The 27,494-nt window shown below is 44.7% G+C and overlaps 1 protein-coding gene across 4 annotated transcripts in view; it reads right to left on the bottom strand.

The window, feature by feature from the left end:
- LOC124795148 (uncharacterized transporter slc-17.2-like) overlaps positions 1 to 27,494 on the bottom strand; it is a 489,975-nt gene that overhangs the window by 124,704 nt on the left and 337,777 nt on the right. For all 4 annotated transcript variants that reach the window (XM_047259028.1, XM_047259030.1, XM_047259031.1 and 1 more), the window contains one exon: positions 19,290 to 19,520. In XM_047259028.1, coding sequence (XP_047114984.1) covers positions 19,290 to 19,520 — 231 coding nt within the window. The remainder of the gene's footprint in view (positions 1 to 19,289; positions 19,521 to 27,494) is intronic.

The raw sequence follows: 27,494 nt of genomic DNA, 5'->3' as shown, positions 1-27,494 counted from the left end.
AACTTAATCATTCTTCCGATTGTAAACAGATATTGCGAATTGTTTGTTTCAATTTGTTATCTAGATTTTTGAAAAGATGATGAATTCACTGTTAGAGTCATGAGGCCACAGGTGTTTTATCAGATAAGTCGATAAACTAGTTGCTTACGTATCGTTGATAACAGTCACCACATATCACTTGGTTGGGTATTTTATATAACACAGCAATGAAGAACAGATCACGACGAGTACAATATTAGCCTATACAAGCGAACTTTTATTATAGTTACCATTATGAGAAATTAAGAATCTGTATGCGATGTTGGGAGTCGCTTGAAAACACTTGATGAGCAGAATTAATTTGAGCCCACTCCATCTACACACTGCAAAAACCTAATTCCAGAAATCTGCTGATTCGTACGAGAGACATGCGGTACGTACGTAGGAGTGGTAAACTATTCATAGTTTATTCGCGCCAAAATTCGGTTCTTGGTATGAAATGTCTGTGTGGTTGTGTGTGGAATGAGCTGGTGCTAGCCCAATAAGTCGATGCTGATGTCCAGGGAAAGCCGCAAACTACATTGCTTTAATGTGACGTTATCAGAGACAAAGCGTTTCTTGCACTACAGATCGCATCACGTGGGAAGTTTCAAGAGGTAACCTCGCTGTAGTTGCATACGAAAGCACGGTTGACTAATTAATTGTGACTGCAATGTTTCTAATAATAATTAATTTGGTAATTTGTGTAATATTAATTATTTCGAATCTATGCTATAACGAAGGTGCTATTATTAATGTCATCGTTTTTAAAGAAATAAAGATATAGACTACTTCACTGCATTCACTTGTACGTTTCACACATTCGCAGTCTTCTCTTACCTAAGACATCTTTCTGTCACAGCGATACGGATTTAGGTCGTTGGAGAAACGACGTTCCCTTCATTGCAAACAGTTTGCCATAATGATCTTTACAAACAGGAATATGTAAAATACACAAGGCAGTTCTTTACCTGGCGCACACACAAACACAAACACACACACACACACACACACACACACACACACACACACACACACATACACACATACACACACTCAGGCGCGCGCGCGTTCGCACGAAGCTAAACTGTTTTGTTTTGGGATTACATTCAGCAAAAAAACAGACGAAAAAAGTTGGTCCGATCCTCCAGTTCCCATCAAGGAGCCTGGGAGGTGGTTTCCCTCTTTACTGGGTACGGTGATTGCAGAACTGACAATCCCGCCCCGACATTTGCAATTGGGAATGCTTTTACCCTACTCTCAGTCTGGTGAGATTTGGCTGAAAGTGGCCGAGATTTGTACAGCGTTTTTTGAGTTAGGAACGAAATGTAAGAAAAGTAAAAATGAAATCTGACCCTAAATTACGTTCACTATATAACCACATCCAGATAATAAACAAATTGAGCAATCGAAAAATTAGTAACGGAAAGTATAGTCCCTCACGACAGCAAGAACACATTCAGTTACAGAGTAAATTCCTGTAATATGACTTATTCTTCCATCTTGATGATAAAGTTAAATCTTCTACAGTTGTTCACGGGCGAGAGAAAGCCCGAAAGAATTGCAATGACGAATCTTGCTTCGGGTAAGAGTCCAGTGCAGATGGGTTCTGATACGGATAGATTACGGGCAATATGGTTAAGAGTCTTTGCTGATGTCCGTGATGGACGTCTAGAAACCAAAGTGATTTGTGATGACGCTTGTTTACTTCCCTGATCAACATAATCCTCCCATTTAGCACCAATGATTAATTAACAAAATTTTGTTGGATGATATCAGTTTACAACTAATATATTGGAATTAACATCATTGTTTGTATCTCAAAGAATTGTGTCTTTACGAAACTGTAAACTTTTCTGTCAAGAAAAATTTTATTATATCTCTGTACTCAAAAATTAAGAAACTCTTTTTTAAAAGTCTCATTATTTTTAAGTAATTTGAAAATTTACGTCTTTACGGGAGAAATACGTAATTTTTTTGTAATTGTTGATAGGTGAGTAGTGTACCTACACTGAAGGCCAAATAAAAAAAATTACCACCAATAGGGCGGCGGGCAGTATTGTTGCCACGTTCTCGGGGCAGCTAAGAGCCAGAACTACCTGACGTTGACCGTGTGCGACCAGTACGGGGCATCTCTTCCATGTTTTGTGTCTCACGACAGCAGTGAAGAATGTATCCAGGACTTGAACCAGAGGGGCGTAAATTCGTATTAATTTCAAGGGGTGAGGAAATTTATTACAAAATAAAACTCACACTCATTGAATAACTGTGTTTATTACTCACGAAACTAATGCCATCACTTCGTGATATGTACTTTGTGCCTACAATGCTCTCAACTGAAAGAGTTCAAAATGGTTCAAATGGCTCTGAGCACTATGGGACTTAACATCTTAGGTCATCAGTCCCCTAGAACTTAGAACTACTTAAACCTAACTAAGCTAAGGACATCACACACATCCATGCCCGAGGCAGGATTCGAACCTGCGACCGTAGCAGCAGCGCGGTTCCGGACTGAAGCACCTAGAACCGCTCGGCCACTGAAAGACTGAAATTTGTATGAGATCTGTAAGTTATTTTGCTGTCTGACAGGTAAAGTTCAGATGTTTTCTATATTTTTTCTGTATGTCCAGTTTCAAATTGGCTGGAAAGTCTTAGAACTCAGAGCCATCTGGCATTTTCATTTAATAGAACAGTAGCACCCGTGGTCAAGGGACAGCATCTTTCATTAGTGATCAAAAAATTCTAGGTCCCGGATTTGAACCTCCGAAACCGCTAAAAATTTTGAACAAAAGTCATCAGCTTCGGTGGCCGAAGATTTCCGGCATTGGCAAAAGATTGCGGAATAATCCACCATTCGGATGTCCCGCAGGTGACTGCCAAGGGGGATGCGACCGTGAGAAACATATAGAATAACCAACGAAAGGTTAACGTTATACGAGTCGGGGCATGGAATTTTAGAAGACTGAATGTGATAGGGAAGCCAGAAAATCTGAAAAGGGAAGTGCTAAGGCTCAATCTAGATATAGTGGTGGGTCAATGAAGTGAAATGGAAAGAAGACAAGGATTTCTGGTTAGATGAGTAAAGGATAATATCAACAGCACAAGAAAATGATATAACGGGAGTAGGATTCGTTAGGAACAGGAAGGTGGGGCAGAAAGTGAGTTACTGTGAACAGTTCATTGATACGGTTGTTCTCATCAGAATCAACAGCATACCAACTACAGCAGCGGTAGTTTATATACACATGCCAACGTCGCAAGCTAGAGATGAAGAGACAGAGAAAGTATGTGAGGATGTTGATCTGATAATTGACCTGACAATTCAGCATGTAAAGGGAAATGAAAATCTAATAGTCATGGGGGACTGGAGTGCGGTTGTAGGGAGATAAGTGGAAGAAAGGGTTACGGGACTATATGGGCTTTGTACTAGGAATGAGACGCGAGAAAGACTAACTGAGTTCTGCAATAAATATCAGCCAGTAATAGCGAATACTCTGTTCAAGAATCACAAAAGGAGGAGGTGTGCTTGAAAAATGCCGGGAGATACGGGAAGATTACATCATAGTCAGGCAGAGATTACGAAATCAAATACTGGATTGTGAGATGTACTCGGGAACAGATATAGACTCAGATCAAAATTTAGTAGTGATGAGGAGCAGGCTGAAGGTTAAGGGACTAGTTAGGAAGAATCAGTACGCAAAGAAGTGGGATACGGAAGTGCTAAGCAATGAAGAGATACTCTTGAAGTTCTCTGAGGCTACAGATCATTCGATAAGGAATAGTTCAGTGGGCAGTTCACTTGAAGAGGAACCGGCACCTCCAAAAAGGGCAATCACAAAAGCTGGAAAGAAAATCTCAGATACAAGAAAAGGTAACTACGAAGGAACCATAGGTAGCAGAAGAAATATTTGTTATTAATGATGAAAGAGGGCAGTACAAAAATGTTCATGGAAATACAGAAATACAAGTCGCCTAGGAATGAAATAAATATGAAGTTCAGGGAGATAAGGCGAAATGACTGCATGAAAAACTGTTGAGGAAAATAGCAATTTGAATAAATAATTTAAGAAATTGGTTTCAAATGCTACTGTGAGAGGAAGAGGTTTGCACAGGAGGTGAAAACTGATATTACAAAAAAGGAGGGGCACAGAGAGAGAGAGAGAGAGAGAAAGAAAGAGACAGAGAGAGAGAGAGAGAGAGAGAGAGAGAGAGAGAGGAGAGAGAACAGTGGCGAACAGAGAAATAGTTCGGAGATTTCAAAACAAATGGCTCTTGGTGTACGAGCTAATACTCTGTACCCAATGCACCTGGCTTTCTTCAAACTGATACTGAAATGATCCGTCCGCCTGTGTTGCTGTGTCTGATTCGGGAGGACCTTCGTAATTTTTTTAGGAGGGTTTGAAGGCCTGTAGGAAGGGGAGGGGCAGATGTCCTTCTCTACCCATCGATGGTAATACATTTGATAACTGTTGAATATCGAATGACGGCGTTGAGATATGCCCCTCTTTGGCGTGCAATTTCCTCTGTTGAAAGCTATTTTTGCCACAAAGTGGCAATACGTGCATGATATAAACTTGTCGGTGGACTAGTGTACAGGAGTCCGCTGTTCTGTTGTCTCAGAATGCAGCGTAACATATACTATTTCACCAAAAGTTTCCGGACGCCTATTAGTGGGAATTAATATGAAGTATGTTCACCCTTAAACTTTATGATGGCTTGAACTGTAATGGGGACGCTTTCAGTCTGGTATCTGAATGTTTAAGGAGGAACGAAAGACCATTCTTCCTTGAGAGCCGGTACCAGAGTAGGTAGTGATGTTGAAGGCGACGTTCTGACTCATCCCAATGTTCTTCCATTGGGTTCAGATCGGCTCTCTAGGCAGGATAGTTCATTTCAGCATTTCAGGAATGTGAATTTCCATGAACTATTTTCTCACTGATGGTGCTTTATGGCAGCGTGCATTCTCATGCTGACAAAAACAATCATCGTCCCCGAGTAGTTTGTCTCTTGTATGCCGAACACAACGCTGTAAAATATGTCCGGGATGCAGTCTGATACTTTGAGCAGCACAGACGGCGACGCGTACTAACTCCGCAGGACAACGGCCTCATGACACTGATAGACCTTAATACCACCTCCTCCATACTTCACCATACTCCTCCATTCTACACATGTTAACAGCCTAAGGTCTACAGGCATTCACCAAATCCAAACCCCTCCATAGGATTACACCATATCACACGTTTCAAATCATCCACTGTCCAGGACACTCTTCACACCACCTCAAGAATAACTTATCATTGACTGTAGAAAAGTATGGCTTAGCATGAGGTTCTCGTCCATTCTGTCGTTTTCTTTCTAACGCCCTACGCATTATTATTGTGGTAGTGCACTTCCGGTAGCATCTTTGAACTCACAAATGGTTGCTTCTGCTAATTTTATGTGATTTTTTACAACCATCCTCCACAACGTTCGACAGTCCCTATACTGCACAGCAGAATTGTGTATTTGGGGCAGCCTGAAAAATTTCAAAAATATTCCCTGGCAGAGGAAGGGCTGAACTGGTAACAGCCGAGTGGAATTCCAGCGATAAAGGATCGCTGATAGAGTAATACCAAACATGGAGTCTATTGCGACGGTCTGAATGAGGTGAGCAACTGAGCAAGCAATGTAGCAGAATGGCGTCATGGCGTCATGGCGACGAAGGGGTAGTGTGATAATTTTTCTGCGCAGAATGTCACGAGAAAGTTTAAGATGAACACAGGAGTAATTATTCAGTAACATACCACGACAGAAAGCGTGTCTGAAGAACAAAGTTTTGAAATCGTGAAGCAACCAAGAGAGCTGACTAAACGAGAGAGGCAGGGTGAATAATGTCGTTTCCACTTCACCGTATTAGAGCATGCGAAACTGTCCTCCATAAATGCTCCTTCTGTTCTGGTGCAGTTCAGTACGCAACCATTGTACCAAAAGGCAAGGCCCATGTCGGTCGACCATGTGCTCGACTAGTTGCCTTTTATCTTCTACGGATTAGCAAGCCTTGTCTGCAAGGACTTGCTTGGACGCTGTGGGTTGCAACGTTGATTACCGAGTCGAGGCTGATGGGGAGCTATGGCCATCGCGATCCTGCAGCCCTCTGGAGGCCTAACCAGCAGAGCCTGGCAAGTCCTCATCTGTCACCGGGGGGCGTACCACTGCTCTCACCTGCCTCGGTTCCTGTGGCCGACTTCAAGGCTGTCAGACTCTCGCCTATCGGGAGGCTACCGTATTTCTCTGCACGACTTCACATACTCCGAGTAGAGCCGGTCGCTGTGACCGAGCGGTTCTAGGCGCTTCAGTCCGGAACCGCGCTGCTGCTACGGTCGCAGGTTTGAATCCTGCCTCGGGCATGGATGTGTGTGATGTCCTTAGGTTAGTTAGGTTTAAATAGTTCTAAGTCTAGGAGACTGATGACCTCAGACGTTAAGTCCCATAATGCTTAGAGCCATTTGAACCTTTTGAACTCCGAGCAGAGCTGGAAGCCGCCTATAGCAATGTCATGGGTACCCTGGCCATCTTCTCCGGGATGCAGTCTGATACTTTGAGCAGCACAGACGGCGACGCGTACTAACTCCGCAGGAAAACGGCCTCATGACAACATTGGTGCTGATGTGCAGGCTCTGCTGCCACCACTGTTACTACGAGCTGCACCCTGGTCAGCACATAACAGGTGGCCGCTTTCGGCTTGTTCTCCTATCAACGCTGTCTGCCTGAACGCCGATAAATTAACTCTTATATTTTGTGGACAGTAAATGCTTAATATTGTAATACTGTTTCAGTAACATCTTAGGGCCTCGGACGGGAATCTATCCTCCAAATCAGTGTACTCACGTACCTTTAGCGGTCAACTGTCGATGTCATGACCTCAATCAGACCTCGAACCATACTAAGCCACAGTAGTGTCCCGCCATCAAGGCGCTACAGAAGGGTTGAAATGTCACAGATAGATTTGTTACTTAGATGACATCCAATGAGTTGGATCGGATCCAGTAACTAGCTGGAGGTAGTTTAAAATGAACAAAGTGGAACTGGTCAGATCTAATGGAAAACAATGAATTAGCTTATTCCAGAGGAAACTTAAGGAGTTCTGGTTTTGTTTGTACCCTTCCCATTTTGGACTTTATATTCCTGTTTTGATGATTTGGAGATTTTGGGCCGAAGTATGAAGGAACAATCTGGAGGAATGCTTGACTATTGGCTGTGTACGTATTCCAGGCCACTGGTCGAATCTCAGTACATTCGTGAGACTAGACCTAGCTACTGGTAATAATTATCAAATTTGGAGTAGTGATGTTTAATTCGTGGGTCAGAGGTAAATAGGCGACTTTAAATGAAATGAAATGATAATACAAATGCAGCTGTGCAGGGAATTCGTGTGGCTGCGCCGATAAACATTTCTGATCGAGTCAGTGGAACTGTCTTCTTCATTTCCGTCTGTGTTTTCCGTACTAGGCCAACAGCGATCTGTTAGCCTTCCCTGCTCTTTCTCTGTCTCCCGCGACCTCCTTTCTCTTTTGGTTTAAAGTTCCTTACGTGCCGTGATAGTTTCTCTGGATCCATCCTTTGTAGATGTTAGGTTACTTTTACACCTTATATCGGCTATCAGAAGTCTTCATAAAGAAGTCTCATTAATTCATTAAGAAACGAGCCGAAGTGTGGAAATGAAAACCGCTGATGGAACTGTATTGCGATAAACAGTAGAAGACGGTGTGGTCACTGTAAGAGCCCTGAGGCTCAAAAATTCGCCACTGGTGGGACAGGGGCGCACACCTGGATGACGAGAGAGTCGGCATGAGCCCGCGTAGACCGTCCACTGGACCAGTCGTGCTGTAAGCGGTGAAATGGAGGGTTCAAAACAAGATGAAAGGAGGAAGTGCGTTTCCTTACAGCGGAAGGAGTGCGGGAAATGGAAATTCAACAAAGAATGGCACAAGCGTACGGAGGACAACGCATGTCCATTGCAAGGGTCAAAGTGTGGTACAAGAGATTCAAGGAAGAACGGATGTCGCTGGCCGCCACGCTAGAACGTCACGTCGCATTATCGATACCATTGTGCAGCAGGTGGGTGCCTTCATTATTGAAGAGAGGAGAGTTACGGTGGCAGCATTACCCCAGAGGTCGGACTGAGAGTCGGAATGGCAGCTGACATTCAGTAGTCTCCGCACACATGTGTCATTCTTCGAAGCATTTCTGTTCCCCGCCCTCTTGCCGCTATAAATAAACGTACTAGATTAATTTTCTCTTCTTTTGAAGCCCCCATGTTTCTGTTTTCATGAATGATCGGTCCGCGCCTGCTGACACTGTCGTTGCGTGGGCGTGCGCCCATGTCTCTCTAGCGGCGAGTTTGAGGCCTCAGCGCTGTTATGGGGCAACACGTTCTTTCGTAGGCAGTAGCATTCGTTTTAGAGCGTCCGGCTTGTATTTGTTTTAACGCACTTTATAGGAAGAATTTATACAGAACAGATACAAAACAAAAAAAAGTTAAGGCTTGAGAGAAGGGCTGTAGTCTGTCCGCTACGCTGATCAATAGCAGTGGAACAGTAGGTCAGGTAATTTTTCTCGAACGCTGCACATTACAAAGAGTTCTAGCACTGTATATGCGGTGTCTGTTCTTCTGCATATGTCCGAACGAACAAACACCACATATATCGGGTGGTCCATTGATAGTGACCGGGCCAAATATCTCAAGAAATAAGCATCAAATGAAAAACTACAAAGAACGAAACTCCTCTAGCTTGAAGGGGGAAACCGGATGGCGATATGGTTGGCCCGCTAGATGGTGCTGCCATAGGTAAAACGGATATCAACTGCGTTTTTTGAAATAGGAACCCACATTTTTTATTATATATTCGTGTAGTACGTAAAGAAATATGAATGTTTTAGTTGGACCACTTTTTTCGCTTTGTGATAGATGGCGCTTTAATAGTCACAAACGTATAGGTACATGGTATCACGTAACATTCCGCCAGTGCGGACGGTATTTGCTTCGTGATACATTACCCGTGTTAAAATGGACCGTTTACCTATTGCGGAAAAGGTCGATATCGTGATGATGTATGGCTATTGTGATCAAAATGCCCAAAGGGCGTGTGCTATGTATGCTGCTCGGTATCCTGGACGACATCATCCAAGTGTCCGGACAGTTCGCCGGACAGTTAGGTTATTTAAGGAAACAAGAAGTGTTCAGCCACATGTGAAACGTCAACCACGACCTGCAACAAATGATGATGCCCAAGTAGGTGTTTTAGCTGCTGTCGCGGCTAATCCGCACATCAGAAGCAGACAAATTGCGCGAGAATCGGGAATCTCAAAAAGTCTGTGTTGAGAATGCTATATCAGCATGGATTGCACCCTTACCATATTTATATGCACCAGGAATTGCATGGCGACGACTTCGAACGTCGTGTATTGTTCTGCCACTGGGCACAAGAGAAATTACGGGACGATGACAGATTTTTTGCACGCGTTCTATTTAGCGACGAAGCGTCATTCATCAACAGCGGTAACGTAAACAAACATAATATGCACTATTGGCCAACGGAAAATCCACGATGGCTGCGACAAGTGGAACCTCAGCGACCTTGGCGGGTTAATGTATGGTGCGGCATTATGGGAGGAAGGATAATTAGCCCCCATTTTAACGATGGAAGTCTAAATAGTGCAATGTGTGCTGATTTCCTACATAACGTTCTACCGATTAATACAAGATGTTTCACTGCATGACAGAATGCCGATGTACTTCCAACATGATGGATGTCCGGCACATAGCTCGCATGCGGTTGAAACGGTTTTGAATAGCATATTTCAGGACAGGTGGATTGGTCGTCGAAGTCCGCACGTTCACCGGATCTGACGTCCCCGGATTTATTTCTGTGGGGAAAGTTGAAGGATATTTGCTATTGTGATCCACCGACAACGCATGACAACATGCGTCGACGCATTGTCAATGCATGTGCGATCATTAAGGAAGGCGAACTACTCGCTGTGGAGAGGAATGTCGTTACACGTATTGTCAAATGCATTGAGGTTGACGGGCATGATTTTGAGCATTTATTGCATTAATGTGATATTTACAGGTAATCACGCTGTAACAGCATGGGTTCTCAGAAATTATAAGTTCACAAAGGTACATGTATCACATTGGAACAACCGAAATAAAATATTTAAACGTACCTACGTTCTGTATTTTAATTTAAAAACCTACCTGTTACCAACTGTTCGTCTAAAATTTTGAGCCGTACGTTTGTGACTATTACAGCGCCATCTATCTCAAAGCGAAAAAAGTAATCCAACTAAAACATTCACATTTCTTTACGTACTACACGAATATATATTAAAAAATGGGGGTTCCTATTTTTAAAAAACGCAGTTGATATCCGTTTGACGTATGGCAGCGCCATATAGCGAGCCAACCATAGCGCCATCTGGTTTCCCCCTTCAAGCTAGACGAGTTTCGTTCGTTGTAGTTTTTTCTTGTGACCCTTATTTCGTAAGATATTTGGCCCGGTCACGATCAATGGACCACCCTATATAATGAAGGCGAGGACGGCCAGAGATCACTTCACTGCAGATGCACAGAATGATCGAACTCTTAAGCGAAATATCGCGACTAATGAAGATAATGGGCAAGGGACACTGCATCAGTAATGTGTGGATAAGTTGAAAATGTTGGCCTCACGAGAGGCGTGCTAGGGAAGTACGCGGAGTTGCGGTGACCACTGCGTCCAGATAGCGCATGGTCAGCGCATCTACCTAGTAAGCAGGAGACCCAGGTTCGAATTCCCGTACAGCAGAAGTTTTCAACTTTCCCCATTGATTTAAATCAATGCCCACTGGGAGCTACCGCCATTAATGCCTTTGCGTCTGCCAGCCGTTGTGGCCGATCGGATCTAGGCGCTTCAGTCGGGAACCACGTAGCTGCTACGGTCGCAGGTTCGAATCCTGCCTCGGGCATGGATGTGTGTGAAGTCCTTAGGTTAGTTAGGTTTTCGTAGTTCTAAGTCTAGGGGACTGATGACCTCAGATGCTAAGTCGCATAAGGCTTAGAGACATTTGAACCATTTTGAACCCTTGTGTCTTAGTACACGTTTTCTTGCATCGGACGTGAGTGGGGCTTCGCACGGCACCACGGAAGCTCCGACAACGGACGGAAAATACGCCATTACACAGGTGTTTCCTGGCGTTAAGAGAGTACTGAGAAAGATTTTTGGAATCCACAAACCCCATCCTGTGCAAGTCATCAGGATCAGGGTAGCATAAAAACTTTTTTAACGTTTTACCACCAGATGTTACCAGCGTGGGTGTCTTTGTCGTCACTTCGTTTATGCCTCTGCCTCGGGATTACCCGAGGTCAGTCAGGCTTGTCGTTGGTGTTGGCGAAAGACGTCTCTCTCTCTCTCTCTCTCTCTCTCTCTCTCTCTCTCTCACACACACACACACACACACACACACACACACACACAGAAGTGCTCTGTCAGGCCGCCACTCGGAGAGACTGCGCGGCGGAGAAAGAAATTTACAGCCGGCAGTGTCGCGGGGCACGGAAGGCGGCGGCCGCGTCACGCCATGCCCCCATTAAAAGAGATTAGTTCGCCCTCTCCCTGCACGGAGGCACGCGCCGCTGCGAAAACGGCGCGCCGGCACGCCCCGGCCCGCTGCTCAGAGCTCGCCGCACGCCGCAAGTCGCTTCCCGTGCGTCCACCCGCCCGCAAAACAAAAGGTGTCCGCTAATTTATGGGGCTATGCGGAATATTCCGGCCGGCCGCCAGATTAGTTTCGCGTTTCCACGCCTTCGGGGCCGGAGCACGCCCGCGCACGTACAAGCTAAAGAAGAGAATGTTTTTAAAAAAGTGGAGAAGGCGAGGGAATGTAGGAAGTTGAAAGTCTTTGCAGTGCTGCGTTTCGCTTCCGCACCTACTCCCCCCTTCCCCCAACCTCACCTCTCCCAGTCTTCTGCAGCGCAAATGTGACAGCACGACAGGGATATTTGTAGTGAACTGCAGAAACCTGCAGGAGGGGTAAAACGCCTAGGTCAGTTCGCAAGCAGCAAACTGTATGCTAATGAAGAAAGCGGGGCAATTCGAAGACAATATACATAGGGTGATCAAAAAGTCAGTATAAATTTGAAAACTGAATAAATCACGGAATAATGTAGATAGAGAGGTACAAATTGACACACTTGCTTGGAATGACATGGGGTTTTATTAGAAACAAAAAAATACGAAAGTTAAAAAAATGTTCGACAAATGGCGCTTCATCTGATCAGAATACCAATAATTAGCATAACAAAGTAAGACAAAGCAAAGATGATGTTCTTCACAGGAAATGCTCAATATGTCCACAATCCCTCTTCAACAATAGCTGTAGTCGAGGAATAATGTTTTGAACAGCACTGTAAAACATGTCCGGAGTTAAATTGGCGTCGGATGTTGTCTTTCAGCATCCCTAGAGATGTCGGTCGATCACGATACATTGCGACTTCAGGTAACCACAAAGCCAATAATCACACGGACTGAGGTCTGGGGACCTGGGAGGGCAAGCATGACGAAAGTGGCGGCTGAGCACACGATCATCACCAAACGACGCGCGCAAGAGATCTTTCACGCATCTAGCAATATGAAGTGGAGCGCCATCCTGCATAAACATCGTACGTTCCAGCAGATGTTTATCAGCCAGTCTGGGGAAGATGCGATTCTGTAACATATCGGCGTATCTCTCACCCGTCGCGGTAGTAGTTTTGCTGTCCAGCGCCATCCGTCGGACATTTTGTGAACTTTTTTTTCGGTTCTAATAAAAGCCCATGTCATTCCAATCATGTGTGTCAAGTTTTACCTCTCTATCTACATTATTCCGTGGTTTATTAAGTTTTCAAATTTATACTCACTTTTTGATCACCCGGTATTTTTAGAGAAATAGTTACGTTAGCGCCATGATGCGGACTGAGATAGCGCTGTGATGTCTAGCTTTTTTTTTAAAGTTATATGAATTAAGATTCCACCTTGTTCGATGGTATAATACATCGTTAACTATACTGGGAAACATTTCGAGAAAAATGCTGGAATCTGAGTAGAACGCGAAACCGCTATGTCCCATAAAGTGCAATTTCAACCCTGTTAGGCAATGAAAGTAAATGAGGTTCAAGAAACGCAGTGTCATCAGATTTCGTTGCTTTATTTAGCAGAGCTCCCAACTTTTTTGAAAAAAAATATTTCATTATCACCGTTAGCACATGCTGTACGACTATCCTCCATTCAGGAACTTTCAATACCGTTAGAAAAGCGTATTGTTTCCATTTAAAAGCAAATACTAATTCCTATATCTCCGTAACTAAAATATTTCAAATATTAAACGTAAAATAAAATACTCACCCCTTTACCCTATATGATTCAGCTAAATCAGTATTTCCATGACACTGTACTCGCTGATATATTAATTTGTGTATGTGACGTTCACTTTTTATATTACATTTCGGTAACTGTAAAAGCCGTCTCGTGTAATGACACGATAATTTTCGGTTTCTGGTGCTATGGCACGAATATGCAGTAAGAATGTACTTTTAACACGCACAGGTGGCTAGACATAGCCCACTTTAAGGTCAGTGATAGATCCAAAAACAAATCTGAAAGTGTTCTGAATGCTTTCTCAGAAAATTGTTTTGAGAAAATAGCCTAGGAGCCCAAAGGAAATGTAAATTGTTAATGATAACATACTAAACCTCTTAGCCACAGATTGGATCCCGGGTTCGATTCCCGGCCGGGACGCGGATTTTCTCCTCCCGGGTGTAGGGAAGCAGCCTACTCACGCCGTATAAAATTCACATCAGCCTTTCCATTGTGTGCCAGCCAGTCTGCTGTAACTAGCTCTGACGTCATAAATGTTGCGCAATACTTCAAAAATCGAGTAAATAACCTGAAACGTTTCTAGCATGTCAGGAGTAATACTAAATCAATATGTGTTGAATATCAGTTCAATAACTTTAACCATTTTCGAAATTTGGACGTTTTTCTGTAAACATCATTGGCACAACAGAAAAGAGCTAGAAACTTAAAAATTTATATTTGATTCCTTTTGCATAATAATTTAGTAGAAACAGTATTCTGGATCTCATAAATTAAAATTTTAGTTGAAATTCATGATTTTCTGGTTTTTGTCTTAAAAATTAAGGAAGCAAGACAGATTAAGTAGGCGAATAAATAAGGCTAGGATGTTTAAATTTAAGTAGAAGGGAGATCCGCTATTATCATAAAGATGTGAGAAGTTTTAACTGAATAACTATGAAACTATAGCGATAGCGTATCTCCAAAGGGCAAGTTCAGAGCTCGTCTACTGCGTGTAGAGTAATTAAATTAATTCTCTCGCCCAAAATATTTGACTTAGCCACATCAGACTTTTATTATGATTACTTACCTGTGTGCTGATTGCACATTTAAATTGAGAGCTTCATTGGCCATCAGCAAAGGAAGCAATGATTTATTCGATAACTTAAAGTGGTGCATTACTAGCCCAGCGGGTAGTCGGGAGAGCCGATTTGATCAGGCGTTCCCTTATCCGTCCGCACCGTGGCTTTATATATAAGAACGCTGCGCAAGGAAAAAAGGCCCCAGTTCTGTCCAGACGCTGACTACCGCACCATCTGTGCCGGGAGTCGCGCCGCGTCGGTATCATTGCTATAAACAGCCTCGGATGCCGTAATAAGTTACTCGGGATACGCGTAACCATGAAATCGTTTTCGAGTGAAGTGTTAATTCTGGGATGACTTTAATGATCTATCTTCAATTTGCGTATGTCGTATTTTGACATGCCGCTGCGGGACAGACATTCTACCATTATTTAGTGTGGCGTTTGATGAACATTATCATTCAAATTATGGCGAGCATTCACTTAAACCTTTAATTTGAACAGTTATAGTTGCATCAGCTCATTAGACTCTGAACTGCTCTGGTAGTTAGATTGTGTGGATTCTTTTTTTTTTTTGGTCTGTGACTTTCAGAATATAGTGAACATTTTAGACAGAATCGTTTTTGATTATGAATCCCAGACAATCTCCTAATTCCTCAGAGCTGTAAGCTGTAGCTATAAGTGTATTTCTCAGATGAAGTGGGCACTAGGAATTCTAATTACAGGCTTCACGTTTTGCTAATCACTTTCTGGTTGCCAATATTATAGTTAGAGAGCCAGTGTTGAGAACGGCAAACAACAGCATTAAATAAATAATAGGAACCATTTTATAAACAATAATTCCCCCCGCCGCCCAACATATGGGTAGTCGGCCGGGAAAAACAAACAAAACATATATTCTACAATTATGCCACCCGCCGCCCCACATATGTTGCTAATTGGCCGGGAAATGCATCCTTTCCACATTAGACTCTACATTTAAATAACAATATATATTCTCAATAAATTCCACCCGCCGCCCCACACGGGGACTGATTGTTTGTGTTGTTCTCATCATTTCATCATCATTCGGGAAAGTGGCGAGACTGGACGGTGCACAGACTGGGAATTTGTACGTGCACTAGTAACCACGCAGTTGAGCGCCCCACAAACCAAATATCATCTTCATCATCATTATCATGTTAGCCACAAACAGTTCTGAGCAAATAGAGAGCGTCGTGATGGATACAGTTATTACTGACTACAAGGTCATTGTAGCAAGACTGAATACCATAATATACAAATACGTCAAAGATGAACGCAAAATATCTCTACTTAAAAAGCAGATAAAAATTTTGTTGATGCCCAAAATAGCAACTTCCACGTAGGCCAAACGTGGCTTAAATTAAAGAAATCGTACTGATGGCAATTGAGAGTTTCATACCAAGAAAATTAATAAGTTGCGGAACAGTTCCCCAATGACACACAAAACAGGTCAGAATACTGTTGCAAAAGCAACGAAGGAAGCATACCAAATTTAAATGAAATGTAAAATGCCCACGATTGATAATGTCTTACAGAAGCTCCAAATTTAGGGGGAACTTCGCTGCGAGAAACTCTGTCTCGAAATCTCGCAGACTCTCATCGTATGTAAAGAACACCAGCCGTAAGGAACAGTCCGTACCTGCACTGTAGGATAGGAGTGGTAGTATTACCGATGGCAGCGCTGCTAAAGCTGAGTTACTACATACAACTTTCCGAAATTACTTCACGAAAGAAGAGGAAGTAAATGTTCCAAAATTCGAATCAAGAACAGGTACCAACATAAGTAACTTAGAGGTAGATACCCTCAGTGTAGCGAAGCACCTTAAGTTACTTAGTAAAGGCAAGTCTTCTGGTCCACATTGTATACCAGTTAGATTCCTCTGAGAATATGCTGATGTAATAAATCCGTAGTTAGTGATAATACACAACCCTTCCCTCGACCAAAGATCCGTACCTAAAGCCGAGAAAGTTGGACAAGTCATGCCAGTATTAAAGAAAAGAAGTAGACGTAATCCGCTGAATTATAGGCCTATATCATTGACATTGCACTATGAGTTTGGGACACATATTGTGTTCGTAGCTTATGAAACACCTCGACGAAAACGATCTAGTGACACATAACCAACAGGGATTCAGGAAATATTGTTCTTTTGAAAGACACCTGGCTGTTTAGTCAACATGAATAACTAATACTATCGACATGGGATCTCAAATCGAGTCCATATTTTTAGATTACCGGAAGACTTTTGCCACCGCCCTTCACAAGAATCTAAGAATCTTCTAACCCAACTGGGTGATTATGGAGTATCGTCTCAATTGTGCGACTGGGTTTGTTATTTCCTGCCAGGAAGGTCACATTTCATAGTAGCTGACTGGAGGCCACAGAGTGGAAGAGAAGTGATATCTGGGATTCCCCAAGGCAGTATTATAGCCCCTTCGCTGGTTTTAATCTACTATTAGGAGATATTCTGAGTAGCCCTCTAAGACTGCAGTTTTTTTGTCTAGCAGAGTAGTCAGAAGATCAAAACCAATTGCAAAATGATTTAGACATGATATCTGCATGGTGAGATACATGTCAGCTGACACTGAATAGTAAAATATGGGAGGTCCTCCACACGAGTGCTAAAAAAATTCCGTTGAATTTCCGTTACGCAATAAACCATACAAATTTAAAGGTTGTCGTGTCAAGTAAAATTTTTTAGGGAAAGTGAAACAAAGACTGGGTTTTATTGGCAGAACAGTTTCTATTGCTCTTCGAGGATGGAAAGGTAGAGAAATAGCGTGAAAGGTGTTCTATGAGCACTTTGAAAGCTCCCTCTCTTCTTTTAATATGTGTATGTGTGTGTGTGTGTGTGTGTGTGTGTGTGTGTGTGTGTGTGTGTGAGTGTGTGTGTGTGTGTGAGTATATCTAGCTAGGAATATTTAGCTGATATCGGATAACGACTTGACATAGGATAGAACAGATGAGGCATACAGATTACATTTAGAAAGAAATCCCGATGAATTTTCTAAACATTTAACCAGACCAAGAAAGGGAAACAACTGTCTGTCCATGAGGGCCCAGAACGTGGCTCCTCCTTATGAGCTCCTGATACTTTCAAGGAAAGTATGTGGACAAGCATAGCGATAGGGGACTCATGAACATTAAACGCATTTGTGATCTGCACATATAATTGACCTTGCCTTTTGGTGTGCACAACACTGAATGATACAGAGTAACACTAAATTAGCCCTATAGTGCTACCAACTTTAATTGAATGTGTACATGATTTCATGGGCATCGAATGTTGAGATGCAGTCCAATATACTTCCCTCTTGGGTTTTTAGCATTATCTAATTTCACAGTTACGCATGGACATTCATTTACTCCATCAGACGAGGGTATTGTTTGCCGACAATATGGAAAGAAATGCTCTAAACGCTGGAGGAGAAATAGCAACACGCATTGGGCAACTGGCACGACGACGACAGATAAATTGCAGGCAACGAGAAACATTACGAAAAGTATTACTAATAATGGGGCTGTACCAGACCAACAGGTGAACGCAAGTGCGTCTTATTCAACACCACATTGTGATCATTACATGTTGCTCGAAGGGAATCATAACGGCAAAGAATAAATTCCCAGAATAAGTAATGATAATGTCACACGAATTGTCCATCTTTCATTCTTCTGCGAATGTTAGGTGGCTTACCGTCTGTGAGATGTGCCATACTTGAATCTACACTCCTATGGGTGAGAGGTCACGCAAAATAGCAGATTTTGTTCTGGACGGCAGTTTAATCGACACACTCTGTAGTAATCTCCCCATTTTTTATACTACCTCATTACATAACTTGACTCATCATCATTTTGTGGTAGGGAGATCCATTCTTATCATCTACGCACGTGGCAGCCGATCGAAGTAATCGACTGATAATGAATATTGATCCGAAGAGAGTTTAAGGTCACGTCAATCAAAGCGGGTGCTTCGCAAACCATCCAATAGAGATGTACCCCCCTCTTAGAGACTACACGCGTAAGAACGGAACAACGTGACTCAACGGTCAGCCCAGGAGAAAGTGAGTGCATAAGACCCTCTGATATTTACTTAAAATAAGTCATCGAAATAAATTCCACGTGAATACGTGAATAAAATCACCTATCGTATTAGCCTCGCTATAGTCTTGGTACTAATAACCCCTTTGCGAAGTGAAGGCACACAAGTCCAGTAGAGCACCAACCGTACGTCTCTCACTTTCGTAGCTCTGGAGCATTGTGACCTCTCTTCCTCTGTGTGCTCTAAATTCCCCGCTTACAGAAGGTTACGAGTTTAAAAACCACTCAAGATCCACAACAGGAGATAGAAAGATGAGGAAAGGGGACGGATCTGTATCGTGGTTAAAAAAATAACACATTTGCATCCTGCCTTGCCCGAGGCTCTGGGTGTTCACTGATATATGAAAGGAAACACAGTTGTGAGAGGCGATTGTATATTACATTGTAACACAAACTAAACTAGATGTGAGGCGATAAGGGCTACTATTTAAATGAAAGCTCGACTAGAATGAGATTTTCACTCTGCAGCGGAGTGTGCGCTGATATGAAACTTCCTGGCAGATTAAAACTGCATGCCGGACCGAGACTCGAACTCGGGACCTTTGCCTTTCGCGGGCAAGTGCTCTACCAACTGAGGTAGCCAAGCACGACTCACGGCCCGTCCTCACAGCTTTACTCCTGCCACAGCGTCTTCTTAAAGCGCGTCTAATAGACCCCTTTCAGCTTCACCAAACACTTGAGCGTGAACGCAGACGTGGAGCGCGGTACTCACGCAGACGAGCCCCTGCAGGAGGCGCAGCGCGAAGAGCGCGTCGTGGTGCAGGCGGGCGGCGGCGGGCAGCAGCAGCGTGGCCACCGACTGCAGCAGGTTGCCCAGCACGAACAGCCGCTTGCCGCCCCAGCGGTCGCTGGCCCAGCCGCCCAGCGCCTGGCTCGCCACGTACCCGTAGAAGAAGCCCGACAGCACGCGGCCCTGCACCGCCTTGCTCCACTCGAACTCGCCCTGTCCAACAGAAAACACACACACACTCTCAGTTACCACCTCCCGTCACAGAAGGTACCAAAATTGTGAATTTTTTTAATTGACTCTTCATTTACCACATTGTATTGTTTGTTTGTTTACTTGCAACATGCACTATTACAAACTATTTGTAATAATACTTGTGTGTGTGTGTGTGTGTGTGTGTGTGTGTGTGTGTGTGAGTGTGTGTATGTGGTAGTGTAATGTTTGTGTTGTATGATGATGAGAAAAGGGAGACGGTGAAAACCGGTGCCGGTACATACCCTACTCTTCGCGAATAGCACAAGGGGTCCACCAAGCTTAACGTCGGCATCCAACGTACGCACTACCATCAAGTTGTCAAGTGATCATATAAAATTAATTGTTGGTAAGGCGGGTGCCAGGTTGAGATTCATTGGGAGAGTCCTTAGAAAATGTAGTCCATCAACAAAGGAGATGGCTTACAAAACACTTGGTCCACCTATACTTGAGTATTGCTCATCAGCGTGGGATCCGTACCAGGTCGGGTTGACAGAGGAGATAGAGAAGATCCCAAGAAGAGCGGCGCGTTTCGTCATAGGGTTATTTGGTAACCGTGATAGCGTTACGGAGATGTTTAACAAACTCAAGTGGCAGACTCTGCAAGAGAGGCGCTCTGCATCGCGGTGTAGCTTGCTGTCCAGGTTTAGAGAGGGTGCGTTTCTGGATGAGGTATCGAATATATTGCTTCCCCCTACTTATACCTCCCGAGGAGATAACGAATGCAAAATTAGAGAGATTCGAGCGCGCACGGAGGCTTTCCTGCAGTCGTTCTTCCCGCGAACCATACGCGACTGGAACAGGAAAGGGAGGTAATGACAGTGGCACGTAAAGTGCCCTCCGCCACACACCGTTGGGTGGCTTGAGGAGTATAAATGTATATGTAGATGTAGACACTGTGGAGAGGTTTGGTATTTAAACCGGGATGTTCCTAGTGATCAGGAACCTTACCCTACCACCTCTCCTCGCCTTGCTGGCCAAATACTGGCAATGAAAACTTTTTCCACCATCAGGATTCGAACCTGCTTACGCCCGGGTCGAGCGGCATGGCACAAGCGTGCGTTTCTTTATTCGATTTTATAATATATTTTTAATCCGTATTTCCTTTAAACCACACCGAAAATAAATGTACCTAGCACCGCATCGTGCGCTAACTAACCAGAACAAATATCTCGGCAGTTTTGTACACCGAGGTAATATATATATATATATATATATACATATATATATATATATATGGGGAAACGGAAAATGTGTTTCGTACACGATGTAGAAGGGTGCGTCGCTACTCTCCTTACGCTTCATCATCCAGGTAAGTCTTCACGTATGTCGTAAGTTATTTCACCGATAATCGGACATGTTCTTTTCAGCTGAGTAAATGGGTATCTTCTCCTACCAGTTCATGATTCAGCTGTGTGGAGGGTCCCATAAGGCTTTCCCTAAGCAATTAGAAAAATATTGTCCATATTTTGGGTTCCGTACAATGTTGCAATGATGTTCCTGAAGGTCCTTCAAAAAGACCAATACGCCTTTAGGTCCATCATGAAATAAATATTATATCGCGTGCCCACGGAACCACGTGACTGCGTTGGTTTTGGTGCGTGGAAAATATCGTTCATCTTCAAATAGAAGAAGACAAGGTGTGATATTTTCCGGGGTCAATCGTACATAATACGATAAAATTTGTCGCACCAAGCACCGTACGTCTTCTGCCGCGCCACATCTGAGACGGTGCTCGTCCGTGTCCGGTACTCCGCAGTCTGCACACAGAGTCGAGTTCGTCATGTTTATCTTGTGGAGGCGGGATCGGGTGTTTTGTTTACCGTTGACTGTGATCTACCATGTGGATAGGACGTCTGTATCCAGTGCAATCGTGTGTATCGTCCGCCACATCGTCTTCCAACTAACATGAGGGTTTTTGGCCTCCATGATATTTGGTGGGCACCTCTGGTGGAGGACGCGATATATATCCCGCACCGTCGCCTGTTTCGTCGGTGGTATTGCTATACGGATATAACTGTGTTATAAAAGAACCTGAAGCAGCAGAAGGGTGGGCGTGTGTCTTGCGTCGTCAGCGGGGGCGTAAGGGAGGGCGGAGCTAACGACTCCAGGAGCAAACCCGTCAAACTTTCCGAGTGGTGGCGCCACAGCTTGTTGTGCGAGCTGACATACAGGGCCACGCCACCGCTCTGTCGTGGACATGGACTAGGCCAAGACCTCCCCTTTCTGGGGGAAGAGTCAGAGAATCAACTGACTTTGAAGGGCATGCCTGTACTGAAGTAGGCTCCGAATGCCGCTAATATACATCGAGATATCAGTAACGGTATTGGAAGAACATGCGCTATATGTGGAAGGCACGATGCGAGGAAAACATTGACGAAGTGTGTCCTTTGAAGAATGCCGAGGGTCCGCAGACGAAGGTTGGAGATCTGGACCCGAATTTGATGTAATAAGCGGCGGTAGTTAAGGGCCGCTGTGCGTCGTGTCGTCGTGAAACTCTATTGCGAGACATCTGACAGTACCACTAAGCTGTAGGGGGTCGACACACGCTGGGGCCAGTGCGTCTCCTATGGCCATGACGACCGATTTGGTGACGTTGAGACAGCTGCCTCAAGCCATACAGTATTTAGCAATCCATTCTAGTGCTCTGGTTTCATGGCAGTTGCGGAGTACGAGAACCAGATCTTCTGCATAATACTGTACAGCGAAATGTGACCTCATGTAAGGTGAGTCCGGTGAGGTATTGACGGAGGCCACAGAGGAGCGGTTCCAGTACCAGAGCATAGAGTAAGGTCGACGGGGGGCAGCCTTGACGCACCGATCTGAAAATCTGGAGAGACTGCGTGAGACGCCCGTTAACGAGCACCTTGGATTTCGCCCCTCGGAGAAGGCGCATCACTACGTCTATGAATTGCTGTGGGTACTGCATGTGTTGGAGAACGGACGTCAGTTACAAGTGATCCACTCGCTCGAAAGCTTGGCTAAAATCTAGTGATGCCAGCACTCTCGGGATGCGGCGTGCCCTCGCTAGGGCTATTTTGTTGCGGTATCAACACAGTGCTGTGTGGATGTTTTTGATACCCAATAACGAAGCCTGATCTGGTGAGATGAAGTGAGGCAGGATCGGTCGTAACAATTTCCTAATATCTTCATGTCGCAGTTGACGAGTGTCAGCGGGCGGGAATGTATTCGAGCGCTACCTTTTCGGTTCGTGAACCGATAGACCCATTCCTTCTACGGAGGCTGCGGGGGACATAAGCTCCCGACAGATGTCTGTCTACTTGGGAGCCAGTAAATACTGAAAAATTCTACGAAACTCCAGGGCCAGGAGATTTGTTCACCGCTCCTTTACCTATGGCGTCAATAACTTCGTCTTCCGTAATATCGTCCAATAATTCAGTTCAGTTCGTAAATCCTGTGGGACAACGCCATAAATCAATCTTGAGACTCCTGTCACCGTCGTCGGGTCGGAGCATTGAGCAGAATAACGCCGTGCGTAATTGTCGAAGAAGGCTGGACCAATATCGCGCTATGTGGACTGCCGACAGCCGCCCGCCGTGGTGATGGCCTGCATCAGCGCCCGTCTTCGCAGTTTACGTTCTCGAATGACGTGGTACATGATTGGTCGCTCCGTTGCGAGTCTGTCGTGTGTTCGCGCTCTGACGATCGTCCCTTGGAGATGCCGGCACATATGGGCTACGATCTGTGCTTTCGCACGCTGAACTGTCATCTGTCGTTCCGGTGTGGGTGGCAAGAAGGCACATTCGCGAAGGACGGTGAAATAAAAATTGAGGGTCTGCCGCCTCCAAGCAGCGGTCTCACAACCATACGTAATCAAGGTTCTCTGTTGGGTCGGCTTGGTGCAGCTTAACCACCAACTGATCGATGTAGGATGCGTCGAGAAGCGGGGGTCGCACGAACTCCACGTGTTTTCGATGGTGCGTCGGCAATCTGGAGAAGCGACATGAGCAAGGTTTAATTTCCAGGGATGTCAGCTGCGCCACACGCGTTACCGACGAAGCGTGGTGGCCAATATATAGGACTCATGATCAGAAAAGGATACTGGCCACACATCCGCGTCGCTCACTGTTGCTGCGAGAGAACGGGAGACGTAAATCCTATCAATGCGACTAGACGAGTGACTCGTGAAATGAGTGAATCCCGGTCGATTTCTTTGGACATGTTCCCATATATCTACCAGCCGGAGATTGCTGATGAGTGTCCCAAGTTCTGGGAACAGTGAATGGCATGGCATCTGATTTTTACGTGCTTGAGGGCTAATGAAATTGCCCCCCCCCCCCGCTCCCCCCCCCCCCCCGTTCCGCATGCCTGCCCTGAAAAAGCGGTGCTACTCCTTCCACCAAGAAGAGTGATACGTCGCGACGGCGATTCGTTCCGGAAGGGGCGTACACATTGATAAACTGGACGTCTAGAACCGTTACGGCCATTTCTCTGGCGATGGGATGATATCGTACATCGTCCGCCTAGAGGCCACACTGAGGAGAACTGCTACTCCACTGTTAGTTGACGAGGCGTGGGACATATGAGTCCTCTAACCATATATACCCAGGACGTCGTCGACGAAGACTTCTTGGGAGAAAGACAGTGTCAACATCTGCTGCGTTGAGCATATCTTGCAGCAGCGACAACTGCATACGTGTCCAAATGGCGTTAACGTTGGTGGGCGCTAAGCGATAGGTCCGTCGATTGTCGTCTGCAATGGGGGTCACCGTCAGCGTCGCCGTAAAAGTTGGGGCCTGTAATCCGCTGGCCGCGTCCGCGCCGTCATCTGTTGCTACTCGGGAGGGGAAGGTGTGGGAGGAGAGACCCCTCTGCTCATCCACCACAGCGGGCGTAGAATCGTCTTCAATGTCGTCCAACCAAGGTCCTTAAGTTAACCATGGCTGCGATAGGATACTTGCGAGCTGAATGAACAAGGGTGAATCCGAAGTTGTTTCAGGTTGTGTACCAGTGGCGGGCGCTGTTCTTGTGATATGTTTGTCCGAGAGAGCGGAAACGGGTGTGTCGAAATCAGGAAAAGTAACAGATGAGGGCGATCCTGTGTCATCCACTTTTCCCGTCTCGTTGTCCGTCCGGTCGTCAACTGGAGGAGACGTCCGCAGGAGGCAAACGTCTGAGTGTGTGCGACGTCGCATTTTTATGTTTCCTCGGTGACCTCTACATGCGGACGTGGGTTTCTGTGTCCGATAGAGTGTGTGGTTCCTGCACCGTATCCCCCTCAGGGCGAAAAGCAACCTTAGCGTCGAGTTCCATTCTTTCGTCCGAATATTCTTGTGGAGCCCAGGGGCGGCTGTCTGCAGTCTCTGTGACTCTGTAATGGCGATGGTCAACTCAGGACTTGCGACGGGTCTGCATTCTAACGCTCCATGACTTCCAAGTGGTCTTTCGTCTGTTATGACGGTCGACCGTGTCACCCCTGAGTAATTGAGGCGAAGGGCCGTGAGCGTAGGAGGTGTTGCCGCGTCATCTAACGGAATTTGTGTAACCCGACGTTGAATACACGCGGAGCGTACGTGGTCCTCCTGGCCGCAACCAGAACAAGTACGAGGCTGTCCATCGTACATTACGATTGCTTGACTTCCACCTATGGCTAAGTAGGATGGCTCGTGTTTCTTTAATTCTCGGACGCCGTTGAGACTTGGTATGTCTTGAAGGTGTTCCATTTCTCGGCCACATGGCTAATTACCGCCCCATACGGTCGGAAAGCTGAGGTAACTACGTCCGATAGTACTTCGAACGGGCGTTCGAAGACTCTCAGTGTGCGTAATCCTAGTCCTGGATGGTCAACGGTAACCGCCCCGATGTGACTATCGGAGCGTTTGAACTTAAAAGTGTTCGTACATCTGCTCACAACAGCATGACATAACTCATCATCGATCATCTTCCCGTAGACGACGCTACTTGTGATGGATAGGTGGACACCGACGATGTGCTGTGGTGGTATTTGAACTTAGTTACGGATAAATCGTTCGATTTCAGAGGTTTGTCGTCTTGCGTGGTTGGGCTGGAAGACGACCTTGATGGTAGCTTTTCTGTAGGAATGAGCTATAGTGGCCCAATGTCAACGGACGTGAGTACCAGCTGCGGCGAAGAAGTAAACAAAGTAAGCGCGCTCGCGACTCTGCGGACGGGATGCAAAGAATACGTCATCGCCGCTCACCTGCCGAAAGCACATTCTTTTGGTTCCGGTACCGGGAATCGAGCTCGAACTTGCCCTGTCCAAAACAACACACACACACACACACACACACACACACACACACACACACACACACACACCGTCAGTTACCAACACATACACTTTCAGTTACCACTTTTCGCCGCAGAAGGTATCAAAATTGTGAATTTTTTTATTGACTCTTCTTTTGACACATGGTATTGTCTGTTTGTTTACTTGCAATATGCAACATTACAAACTATTTGTAATAGCACATATATGTATGTATATGTGTGTGTGTGTGTGTGTGTGTGTGTGTGCGTGTGGGTGGGTGGGTGTGTATGTGCAGTGTAATGTTCGTGTTGTATGAGGATGAGAGCAGGGAGACGGTGAAAACCGGTGTCGGCACAAGGCCTACTCCTCGTGAATAGCACCAAAGGGGCCACCAAGCTTAACTTCCGCATCCGACGGACGGACCACCATTAACAGTGTCGCACGTCCTCGGTTCAAGAGACTTTGTGACTTTGTTTTGATGAAACACATCTGATTATGGTCATTAAAGACCGAAACCGGTAATCTGTTAACAAAAAGTTTGTGGCCATAGACTTATATTAAAGGAATTTGTGGAGAGGTTTGATATTTAAATCACTACGTTCCTAGTGATTAGGAACTTTACGCTACCACCTCTCCTTCCCTTCTGGCCAAACACCGGCAATGAAAACTTTTTCCACCACCAGGACTCGAACCCGCTTACCGCCTGGTCGAGCGCTACGGCACAAGAATGCGTTAGCGATCTCGGCCACGGAGGCGGGTTGCTACATGCTACTGAAATGTCAGTTCCAGAATACAACGCTCTAATTCCAATCCTACGTGTGATAAAAATAATAACCGTTTTGTTTCCTCTTACTATTTATTCCTGCGATGTTTTCTGCCAGTTTTATGCAATGACAATGTCGGTGATGTTTAGGTGTTAAGCGATTCACAACTCCTGCAAAAGTGTGTGCCTGGAAAAACTCAAAATCCTAATGTGAGTTACAACCTTTGATTTGAAAACCACCCCCCCAGACAACATTTGTTTGCGTAACTGCTGTTCAAATTGGAGCGATTTTTTTTTTTACCTCTGGTAATATTAGAAGATGAAAAACTCTACAGGGACTAGGATTTGCTCTAGGAGCTTTCACACTGTCAGTAACAGGAGAATTGCTGCAGCTGACATTACTGCTGCTCAGTTCGAAAATCAGTAACCAAGAAAGTCAAACAAAGAAAAGAATGCTTGAGGCTCGAGAAGAGAATGTACATGGTTTGCACTACTTCACACAGATTAGGTAAGGTATAATACGTGACAAACATTCTCAGACATTTGATTTAGGTTTCCCGTAGCTTACATTTGGGTAACCTTATGTACCTTCTCCCCAGAAACCACTGACGTTATACTACTACTTAAATTTGTTATGCAACTAGTCAAATTATAATCAATCATTCTGTGGAAGGAATTTTTGTTTAATACAACAGTAAACCACTTATGTAAGAGGAAAGCCCTATAAATTTGGTGCATTTTTTTCACAGATAGTTCCAGAGACGTAAATATTCTGCATAAGAAGATACCAAAATTCTATTCTACAGATATTTATAATAATGGTATATCAAACTCTGTACAAATATGCATCAATTCCGTTCTGATAGATTTTCAAAAGAGGAACTTTGTACTCACTCTGTACAAAATATTTCATTTGTTTATAATTAAAAACATATAACGTCAA

This window comes from Schistocerca piceifrons, chromosome 4 (genome assembly GCF_021461385.2).
Source record: "Schistocerca piceifrons isolate TAMUIC-IGC-003096 chromosome 4, iqSchPice1.1, whole genome shotgun sequence".
In the NCBI taxonomy this organism is placed as follows: Eukaryota; Metazoa; Arthropoda; class Insecta; order Orthoptera; family Acrididae; genus Schistocerca; species Schistocerca piceifrons.
The sequence above is the reverse complement of the archived record's forward strand: the minus strand, read 5'-3'. Positions and strand labels throughout refer to the sequence as shown.